The sequence below is a fragment of the Empidonax traillii genome, unplaced genomic scaffold (assembly GCF_003031625.1).
Source record: "Empidonax traillii isolate 1590-97213 ecotype Southwest subspecies unplaced genomic scaffold, ASM303162v1 scaffold1030:size276291, whole genome shotgun sequence".
Classification (NCBI taxonomy): Eukaryota; Metazoa; Chordata; class Aves; order Passeriformes; family Tyrannidae; genus Empidonax; species Empidonax traillii.
In genome coordinates this window covers 48416-59622 of record NW_020956223.1, presented here as the reverse complement: position 1 = coordinate 59622, position 11207 = coordinate 48416, and the positions used below count along the sequence as shown (strand labels likewise).

At 48.6% G+C, this 11207-nt stretch overlaps 1 protein-coding gene across 1 annotated transcript; it reads left to right on the top strand.

Annotated features, from left to right (window-relative positions):
* Nucleotides 1–944: 944 nt before the first annotated feature.
* Nucleotides 945–7141, top strand: LYSMD4 (LysM domain containing 4). The gene is made up of 3 exons (XM_027904270.1): nucleotides 945–972; nucleotides 2230–2520; nucleotides 5949–7141. Exons 2-3 carry the CDS (start codon nucleotides 2245–2247, stop codon nucleotides 6489–6491), a joined length of 819 nt encoding a protein of 272 aa, XP_027760071.1. The 5' UTR covers nucleotides 945–972; nucleotides 2230–2244; the 3' UTR covers nucleotides 6492–7141.
* Nucleotides 7142–11207: the final 4066 nt, after the last annotated feature.

Genomic DNA, 11207 nt, shown 5'->3' with positions numbered 1-11207 from the left:
AGTTATTTGGAATGACGACATCATCCACACAATTGACCCGGAGCCAACAATAGCACTCCTACAAAGAAGTTATTTCTTGTTAAGCGCTATTAAGGACAAGTAAGCCCAGACTTATCTCCCTCAGCAAAGCCTGGTTGTTTCCCCCATGTTTCCAGATCACCTCTACAGTTGTGTTTTCCAGTTTTGAGCAGCTTACCCTGAGCAACCTGGATTTGTTTGACGAAAGGTGATTATTACTTGTAACTTTTGAACTTCAGTAGTCACAGAGAGGCCCGTAAGTGGCTCAGGGAAGGAGTTTTGGCACATCTCATCTAGTCCCCTCACTTGCAGAGCCCCCTCCAGCACACTAAATCCATATTTGCTGGGTCAGAAAACTGCCCGAGCTGGTTGAGCCTCAGAGCCACCTGCTGATGGCACAGACCGGGGATGGAGGGAAGGGAATCCTAATCCCTGCTCGGGGATGGGATGCTGGCTCAGCCCCAGCCCTGCCTGGAAGAGCAGCCCTGCCAAAATCCCTCAGCCCACAGAGGTGTGTGGGCAGGGCAGGGTTGTGAGGGAGCAAGGGCCGCTGCTTGAAAAAACAACGGTGATGCTTGGACAGGTGTGTGACGTGGACCAAGGCAGTGACACCTCACCTGGAGCCGTACAGGTGTGTGACACACCCAGGGCAGTGACCCCACACCTAGGCCATACAGGTGTGTGACATGGGCCATACAGGTGTGTGACACACCCAGGTCATACAGGTGTGTGACGTGTCCCCCTGTACAATGTGTGACGTGCCCCGGGCTCGGTCCCGCCCGGCGCGGCCCCTTTAAGCGAGGCCCCGCCCTCGCTCCGCCCGCACCGCCCCCTGCCCTTCCCCTCCGCCCGTTGGCCGGGCGGCGCTGGGGCCCCGCCCCCCGGCGGAGCCAGCCAATGGGAGGAGCGCTGGGTGAGCCCGTGGCCAGGTCGGTGAGGGGCCGATGGCGGCGGGTCCGTGAGGGGGGCGCGGGGCCGGGGGAGAGGGGAGGGAGCGGGGACACCGTGAGGGGAGAGGGGACACCCTGAGGGGAGGGGAGACGAGACATCCTGAGGGGAGGGGGGACACCATGAGGGGAGCGGGGACACCGTGAGGGGAGCGGGGACACCGTGAGGGGAGCGGGGACACCGTGAGGGGAGAGGGGGACACCGTGAGGGGAGAGGGGGACACCGTGAGGGGAGCGGGGACATCCTGAGGGGAGCGGGACTCTTGGGAGGACCGGGAGCCCCTTTAAGTGCTGAGGGGAGCGGGACCCCTGAGGTGCCGTGGGGAGCCGGGCACTCTGAAGGAATGGGGGGGATCGGGATCGCGGGAGGGGATCGGGACCCCCTGAGGCTCTGGGGGATCTCGGGACACGCTGAGGGGCTCGTGGACGAGTTTGTTCCTCTGGGGAGGGCGGTGTGTGGGGGGAGGCCGAGGTGACCCGTCCTGGGTGTGTTGGATCAGCCGGCACAGCCGAGCCCCAGCTGTGGGTGCCCTGCCCTGTGGTAATTAATGTCGTTAAATGGCGCTGGCTTCACCTGAAGAATCCATTAGGGGTAGGGGAAAGAATATTGAGGTCAGTGGGGTCCCATGAGAATGTGAGGTTTTCGTATCTATACCCGGCCCTGACAACAAATTGTTTGTGGAGTTGAGGGTTGAAGAAAACAAAAAATAACAACTGGCAGCTGCAGGCTGAGCAATAATTAAGGTGCTCGGGCAAGTTCTCGCCTTTATGCAGCAAAATGGCCTTGTCAGTCAGGTTGAAGTTAAGTATAGCTTGAGCTGTCCCTATTAAAAAAAAAGAAAAAAAAAAAAAAAAAAGTTAAAATTTAGTTGAGTGTTTTGGTAGGAGATCTGATATGTTCCATGGGGTTTTTTTACAATAATGAAAGATACTTCCCTCCAAGTGACTCTGTTGCTTTTTAAAGGAAATAATAAAAAGTGCCTTTTAAAACGTGCGAAGTGGTTTTGTGAGGTGTTTTGTCCACAGGCAGACACGAAAGAAAAGGTTGGGAAATAATCTCCTATAATAATAATAAAAAATATATGGCTGCAGTTTGTACACAAGTTTTTTGATATGACTGTTAGAATGGCACTTTTACCCTTGGATAGAGGGAAGGGTTGTGTGTTCACACCCTGCTGTGCTTTTTGTGCATCCTCTGAATCTCCCATGCTGAGAACTAAACACTGGTACTGAGGGAATTAAAAACGTCTGCTCTTTGTTCCAGGTGCTGGTGTAGAAGATGAGGCTGAATGAGAGCCGGACAAGATCCTTCCAGGCTCCTGTCACGGTCCACAACTACCCGGGCAGGCAGGTCTACGTGTTCCCTAATGGCCCATCCGACTCGGAGGAGTCCTCGGAGGAGGAGGAGCTCAACGTCATGGAATTGCGGCCCCGGGGGAAGGAGCAGCAGCGGGGCAGCGCTGCCCGGGACAGGCCTGCAGATGTGGTGCTGCTGGAGCGGGAGCTCACCGAGGGGGACAGCCTGAACAAGCTGGCCCTGCAGTACGGCTGTAAGGTAAGAGCCTGCTCTGAGGGGGGTTATCACTTCAGAGCTGTTCCGTGGGGGCCTCACTTTCCAGGAGCTGTTCTGGTGTCTTAACAGTTTTGGCACTGAAAATACACTGGGTGTTTCATGAATGGCCGATATCTGGGTGAAACTGGAGAAAGGCAAAAAAATCCCAAGCAGGCACAAAAAAAAGAGTTCCTCAGCCAGCAGCTGAGGAAGGTGTTGTCAGCCTCACACCCTGCCTGGCCTGCTTTCCTGTTTGACTTGAGTGACTAAGTGCAGGTTGTGCTAACTCATTTCAGGGAGGGCAAACATTAGGAAGCTGAGCTCAGAAATGAGGGTCAGGGCTCTGCTCCCAAGGAACACGAAGAGTTTTTGCAGCAAATAAAGAAAGCAGTGCAAAGAAACACCACTGGGATAGGTCTGGCCTGGAGTGGGATTGGGGGTTATTCTTCGAAAGGTTGCAGCTTACAAGCTGCAAGGAAGGTGTGAGTGTGAGGGGTGGAGCTGGAGAGGTGCCAAGGTTCGGGTCTCAGAGTCCAGGTGCTGTGTGTGTGTGGGTTTTGGCTGTTTGCTGTCATGCCCAGAGTGTGCTCCATGGGCTGCCTGCGGGCAGGAGGGAGGGGTGTGCAGGGGGAGCTGCCTCCCAGCTGGAACACTGCACAGTGTCTTCTCTTTGCTCCAAAGCAGGGCACTTGATAGAAAAACTGTTGAAAAGTTTGATTCCCTGCTCTGAACACGAGAAGCCCCGCCTTGTTTAGCAGTCGGAGCTGCATTTTTAGAGCCTCCTTTATCTGCAGGCTGGGCTGTGATTCGAAAGTTCCGTGATGCAAACAATTGGACAGAGATTGGAGTGGGATGATGATACGGCTCTGGCTCTGCTGCTGCACTGCTATTGCAGTTGGTCTTGCTTCACCACACAGCAGCTGTTGGTGCAGCTGAGGCAAGAGGGCTTAGAGGGATTGCAGCAATTCCTCCCCTCCCATTCCCTTAGAAACAAACACAAAAAAAGGTGTAGGTTCTGCTGAGGGGCCTGGTGCGTGTGGAGAAGAGTCTGGGAGGACTTGAATAGGCCTTGATTGGCACCAGGGGAGCCTGGGAAAGCAGAGCTGCGGCTTTGCTTGGCTTTGGAGCTGTCACTGAGCACTCCTCTCTCAGCAGCACTTGTGTTGCTGCCACTCGGGCACAGTCTCACAGGCTGTGAGCTCAAGAGGAGGAGGAAGGTTCTGAACAGCTCTTTGGTTTATGGCATGAAAAGTCCTGCTGTGCCCTCTGGCACTGTGACTCAGAGGAGGAGTCCCTGCTGTGGCTGCTCATCTACCTCTACTGCCGTATTCCTGCCCCACCTGAAGGCTCCTGGGCCCGTCCAGAGGGAAAGCAACCTGGTGGGGATGGACCAGGTAGTCAAGTGTTCTCCTCCCACAGGAGAAAAACTGTCCTGCTGCCTCCCTGCCTTCCAGAAAGGGCAATCCTGACTAGTTCCAGTTGTTGGAGAGGTACAGAAATCTTTATCCTGGGAGCTCTGTGTATTTGTCTGTTTACAGGCACTGCTCACGTTTCCTGCGTTTGGTTTTGTTTGTACAATTAACCAGCTCCTGAAAGGCCCCCAGGACAGCAGTGAGGAAGAACTGTAGCCACAAATACATATGCAAATGTGTTTAAAAAATCCAGGACAAGCTTCTCCTTGAAATCAATGAGAACTTGACATTGGTCTCAGAATCTGCTTGGGGACGGGGTATTAAGGGAGTGCAACAAATAGCTGTGTGTGTGTGCCACAGATAACTTGGCAGAGATGGAAAGCACTTCAAAATCCTCATTTTTACTCTTGACCATTTATAGTCCTGGCTTGCTTTTGGCATTGTTCATAGCTGGGACAAGAGCAGCAAACTGCAGCCAAAAAATGAGTACAGAAAATAAACCTAAATGGCTTGTGCAGCCCAGGCTCTCAAATGCTTCCCATCAGCTTTGTTTGTTGTTTCTGTGTGAGTGCTGCTCCACTTTCTGTTTCTAGAGCCTCAGCACAGCACTGCAGTGTTTGATTGCAGACACCACGGGGGGATATTTACTGTCCCACTAATTTGTTTTCATTGGAACAAACCCAGAAATTGAAGCAGCACCTCAGTTGGGAGGCTTTGGGTGAGATTGTTATTTCTTAACCAAGAAGCTGTGCAGGGTTTAAGTGCAGGGGTGACGCTGGGGCAGCCTGGGAGGAGCCTGAACCGGCAAAGGAGGATTCCTTTTGCCTCGGGGGCCCCAGATCAGGACCTGCTTTAAACGGGCCATTTTCAGAGTTCTCAAGCTTTGCAGAGTGAGGTTGAGGCATCCATCTCATCTCTGCCTTGGAGCAGAGTGCTTGGGGAGTGAAGTGCTGTTTTGTTTCAGCTCCCCAGTTTCCTTGGCAGCCTCTAGTGAGTGCCCAGTGAATGCAGGTCATCCTGTGATCTCTGACAGAGCAAGGCACAGTCCCCACACTGTCTCCTCGGTGTGATGGAGCAGAGGTGGTTTAGCTGCTTGTGTTGCCTTTCTCTTTGGCTTGGGGTCTGGCTGGTTTGTTTTGTGTCCTCAGCTTTTCCCTCGAGGTTCTTTCACATCTCCTTGGCTGCTGTGGAGAGCTCCTTGCACACTTGACATCCTCTTTGTCCTCTTTGGCAGAGGGTTTAGGGCAGCTGAGAAGTTGATGCACTTATTGGGTGGCTGTGAGTGAACACTCTGTTAATTAAGCATCTCTTATTTAATGTTAAATTAAGAGGTGCTGCCTTGCCTTTGCCTTTGCTTTGGGACTGGCCCTGTGACTGACTCTGCACGTGTGGCTCGTTCGTTCTTGCTCTTCCCGCTGCTGGGTGGGAATGTGGGTCACAGAGGGGAACTCTGCACAGGAACCCCCAGAGTTCATCTCAGGGTCACGGGGGTGTTGCCCCCCAGCAGAGCCCTGAGCAGCTGTGCAGGAATGAGCTGGATCACTGCTGTGCTGCACAGGACTGGTGCTGCCTGGGCACGGGATTCTCTGCCTGTGTGGGAGATGCTCACCTGCTCTGCTCACTCTGAAAGCACTTTCTGAGCAGGAAGGTTTGGACTGCTGGTACTGATGTCCTCTCACCTTAAACACTGTGTAAGGTTTATTAAAAAGGATCTGTTACAAAGACTCTTCTTGCCTTAACTTGAAGGTAAGTGAGGGAAGAGCAAAGAAAGCAAAGGGAAGGAAAAACAGTGCTAAGCAAAGTACAGCAGATACAAGAGCACCAGAGGAGGGTATAGAATGGCTTAACAAGGGACTGGCTTTGTCCTGCAGGCCCTGGAGCCCCCTCAGCTGGGAATCTCTGCAGAACCCCAAACCCGTTGCTTTTATTCTCTGACGGCTGCTCGCTGGTTCTGGAGCTGCTTCCTGCTTTGGTCCCGGGCTGTGCTGCACTAACACCGATGTCCCTTGGGTTCTGCAGGTCGCCGACATCAAGCGGGTCAACAACTTCATGCGGGAGCAGGACCTGTACGCGCTCAAGTCCATCAAGATCCCGGTGAAGGCGCACGGGCTGCTCACGGAGGGCGGGCGGGACCTGCGGCCGCTCCCTCCGGCACAGCCTGGATTGACCCGCGTGGAGCTGCCGGAGCCCCAGCCCGCCACGAGCGGATCCAGCGGCCAAAACCTCAGCGACTACTTCAGGGACATCGACCAGAGCATCCAGGACGCCGTGCAGGTGGAGGTGCAGCTGAACACAGAGTACTGTGGGGAGCCGCTGGAGAGGCCTCTGCCCGAGCCAGGCAAGCGGGACACGGGGAACGGCGCGGACTGCGGGATCCAGTGGTGGAACGCCGTGTTCATCATGCTCCTGATAGGAATTGTGCTGCCAGTATTTTATATCATCTATTTTAAGACGCAAGGCCTGGTGACCCACACCTCCAACACAACAGTAACCTCAAACGTTTCGACAGCTGGATTGGAAGGGAAATTACCACAAAGCTCAGCCGTAGGAAAAAAGTCCTAAGGGGAACGGGGAGACCCCTCCAGCCTCTCCAGCAGTGGTGCCCACACGCTCGTGACTGACCCAAGTGCATCCAAGGGGATATAATGATACAGATAATTTTTATTTTTATAAGTAGCTGATGATGGAATCCTGAACTTGACTGAAAGTGAGGTGATGTGATTGTGATGGAAAAATAAGGATGATTTGTTGCTTATGCAGATCACTGAGCAGGTGGCTCAAGAGTTGGAAACTCTGTTGAGGGCAAAGTATTTTGTAGCATTTTACTCAATGTGATTGCTTCAGGTATTTCTCAGTGCCGTGTCTGGAAGCAAATCCTTTGCTGCTGAGCTAGAGAGTGCAGTATTAATGTGCTTGGAAAGTTTGGAGTTGTTTGCATTTTAAGGAATTGCTTTTTGCTGGAGCAGCACTTTTTGCTGCTCTTTTACTGGGAGCTGTTGTTTTTCTCTCTTGCAGACCATGGTGGTTTTGGCTTAACCCTAAACTGATGGCTCTAAGCTGGGCGTGCCAGCCCCTCATCCTCCTCCTGAGCAAACCTGAGAGCTGGGTTTATTAGGTTGATGTCAAGCCCCTCCCCAGGATGATCCCAGACCTCTCCCCTCCAGGAAACCCCTCAGGGATGGGATCTCGGTGCCAGATCCGCGCTGTCCCCACTGCAGAGGGGACTGGAGGAGGATGTGGGAGCAGGGAGAGGACTTGGACACTCCTCTCAAGGGCTCTTCTGTTGGCAGGGGGGTCTAGTCAGTATTACTTGCTAAAAACACTAATAAGAGTCTATAATGGTGCATCTCAGACACCCGATTTCAGTCACGGGCTTCATTTCCCTGTGTGCAGATTTCACGGGAGCAAAGTGTCCCATGCAGGGTGCAAGGGCCAGGGCAGAAGCCCAAAGCACAGAAAGAAGGGACAGGACTGAGCTGATTGTGACGCGTTCTGTGACCTGCAGACGTGCATTACAAAGCTGTGAGGGTGTAGGAAGAGCAGGGGAGCCTGGGAGGGCAGAGGGCTGTGCTCTTCAGGTGGGACACTGAACACTGCAGGGGGGAACAGCAGGGAGGCTTTGGGAGCTTTGCTGCAGAGCACAACTGGCCTCAGAAATTGGAAACATCCATTCCGAGCCTGCAGACAGAGGTAATTCCAGGCCCTCCTGGAACCAAACACTAAGGGATTTCCACCCCACACAAGCAGAACTGTGTGGTGTTACAATGACAGCCTGCGTTTCCTGCAGCTCTCAAAAAAAAGCGCTCGGGAAAGCCTGAGGGAACCTAATTTTGTACATGAGGACTCCAAAGTACCTTATACTGAACAAAACCTTGTATTTTTCTTCTGTGAAGAGCTGTATCTCTTTGTTCTGGGGGCGGGGGGGGATTTCTTACATTTTTAAATAAAGCCACATGAAATAATAAAAGCACAAGGGGCACAACTTGTGCTTTTTTTTTTGTTCCCACACTGCACAGTGCTGAGCAGCTGCCCCAGGACGATCCCTCAGCACCCACTGCAGGCACCAGGAGTGGGAGCAGCAGAAGGAAACGTGAGTGTCCAGAGGGGCAGGAGGACGGGGCTGGACCCAGGTTTTTCTTTCTGTTAGAAGTTTCTTACCAAGCATTAATTTTTTGCTTTGAGTGTAGTAACAAGTGTGTGTGTATATCCCAAAAAAATCCCTGTTGATTAAAATCCTCTTCAGTGCAGTTTAAAAGCACAGCCTGACTGAAGAAGACACCTGGAGGGGCACAGACACGCCAGACAGGACCACGAGAGAGGCCGGAGTACACAGTAAAAGCCAGTATCTTTACTTTAGTGAATGCAGGATACAAATATTTTACAACAACCTCTAGCATTTTTCTTAACCATTTGATAAAAAGTTCACTAGAATATTTATTGTATATTGAAGAAAAAACAACACATTCAGGGAAAAAAAAAATTGAGATTAACTTATTTTTTTTTTTTCTTAAAAGATTCGTCTCAAGGATGGCAACAAAGTCCAGCTTGTGCCGCCAAACGGCTTATCAGCATTAAACCGTGAACAGCTTCTTTGTGAACTGTTGACTACAAACATTTACCAAATACATAAATCTCTTTTAAAAAAGCCATTTTAAATATAGCAAAGCAGTGTTTCTCTTGCACAGCAAAGTGAAGAAAGGTTCTACTAAGATTTAAATGTTTACATTGGTTAAGTCTTTCTTTCACATTCGGATTTCACTTCTGCCCAGGATCAATTGTTAGGAGTTGTTTTGTTCCTTATTTACTATGTATTTCTTGTGCGCACAGTAACTCGGAGTTCCTGCTGCATTAGTGTCCTTGAGGGGAGGGCAAGGCTAAAGCAGTTCTGACGAGTCCCTGACAACGTGGCGTTCCCAAAACTACCGTGAGAGCTCGAGGATGGAGGTGATTTGTCACAACAGAGCTAAAAATCTTAACTATCACTCAGACCTGACTGGGTTCAGCCCAGGGTTGGATCCACTTGCACTTCAGTCAGCAGAGAGAGAATTTAAAAAAAGTATTATTATTTTTTTTTCACCTGTTGAAATATCTGTGCTATGTCATAATTATTTTTTTTTTTATAAAACATTTTTTTTACAATTTCTAAAAAAGTATGTTCCAAAGTGAGTTACTTGTTACTAAAAACCAGGATTCCCATTTCCTCGATGGCAGGAGCTGCTCCCCAGGACGGGAGGGCTGTGGAAGGACATTTGTGCCGTGGCTGGGGCAGCACAGGGCCAGTCCCCAGCCCGGCTCTTTAGAACTTTGATTCTTTAATACTCTTTTTTTTTTAATTCATTGGTGCAATTTCAATACAAACTCTAACCCTTGTGTAGCTTTGTCTTTAAGAAAACAGTAATAGTACTGTTTAAAAACCTGCATAGAAATAAAGACTATTGAGATACAGTCAGCAAAGCCATCTGATAAGGCACACAAGAAAATAGACAGTAAATGTGAATGCAGAACTCCCACTCGATGTACAGCAAAGGTCATACAGGTGCATAAATCATGGAACTCACACCACTGGTCGGAGCAGCAAAAGGTGCAGGGGGTGGCAAGTGAATTGGGTCACCGGGAGCACAGCAGCCTGGGGAAGGAGCCCCCCTCTGCCCCCACGCCCTGTCAGCCAGTACCATCCCAAACAAATGGGATCCAGGTCCAGGAAGGGGCTGGAGCCTGGCAGGTTTTCCGCTGCCACAATGGGGGATGAGCTGGAGGTGCCGCCTGGTCCCCTCTCCCAGCTCCTGTCACAGCTTGGGGCACTCGTCATTACACACAAATGAAGCCCAAGCAGAAGTTTAATAAATATCAGGGATGACCAGGAAGGCTGGATAATCCCCCTGCAGTTTCCTCCCCAGCACCAGCACTGCCAGCCTGGAGGTGACCGGGACAGGTGGGATCAGGGCCCCAAAAAACCAACACCCAACCTGCTCCCAGCACGAGGGGGCTCTGGATCCCTCCTCCTCCTCTCTCTTGGAAGCAGCACATTTTTTCCCAAACCACTTGCCAACTCACAAAACCTTTTGTGCTCCTCTGATATGTGTCATTTCCCTATCATGAGAAATTAGGTCAAGTTTTTCCACTGTTTTTTTTTTTTTTTTTTTTTTTCCTCCCTCCTCAGAAGAGGCAGCTTTAAAATGATGCCTTAAAATGTGTTGTAACAGATTTTTTTTTTTATATATTTATGCAGGATGAACTTAACACCGGATTTTTTTTTTTTTTGCCACTTTGCTATTTATATACATATATATAAAATGTATAATGAAGCTTAACCATACAGCACAGAGATTACAACTGAACGGCACACATTCACCACCAGTGAGGGGGCCAACCCCTTTATACACCCTCTGAAAAATCTGGATAATAATATTAATAATAATTAAAATCCAAAGAAAGTACAGTATATTTAACAAAATAGTAAATATTAAACAGTGAATACTCTACTTAATAAGGACCTCGCCTTGTTTCAAGTTGGCGTCAATCCACAAAAATATACTTTTTAATCTGGTGACCGTACAATACATAGGTACTTACACCAAAGGTGATAATATATTTAGGATGCTATATACACAAAGAGTTTGGCTCAAATTTAAATTTACATATAAGTGTTCATGGCTTATTTTTCCCCCAAGGTTCCGCCTGCAAGTTTTTCCTTTTCATCTTTGAAAGCAAAAACTAGAAAGTCAAAATAAGATAAAACTATACTCTACAAAAAAGCTACAACATACAGCTTTGGCTTATATAAATAATTCATAGCAGAATGTGTTCAAAAGTACTGTATATAACTTTATATATAGTCTTCAATTCATTAGGGTATTGTTTTCTTTAATATAAAATATACATGAGCTAAAATCCGTTTCTATATTTTTCAAAGGTATGGACGTAAAAACAAATTTGTCAAACATATTCCAATTATAACTTAATATATTAATTTTATTTTGTTAATGTTCTATTTTCTAGGCTAATATTTTCTGAATATTTCATGCGAGTTCTCTATGTCTCTCTTTCACTCATTAAAAAAATCACTTCTTTGACCCAATACACTATTTTTTTACTTTTTTTCTTTTTTTTGCACGTGCAAAACAGGGTTTTTGTTTTTTATGGGTTTTTCTTTTTTTTTTTTTTTTTTTTTTTTTTTTTTTTTTTTTTTTTTTTTTTTTTTTTTTTTTTTTTTTTTTTTTTTTTTTTTTTTTTTTTTTTTTTTTTTTTTTTTTTTTTTTTTTTTTTTTTTTTTTTTAC

Excerpts from the sequence above, each read along its gene's own strand:
- LYSMD4 (XM_027904270.1), top strand. The coding sequence starts at position 2,245 with ATGAGGCTGAATGAGAGCCGGACAAGATCCTTCCAGGCTCCTGTCACG. Across the intron at positions 2,521-5,948 it reads CCCTGCAGTACGGCTGTAAG|GTCGCCGACATCAAGCGGGT; the intron begins GTAAGAGCCTGC and ends TGGGTTCTGCAG.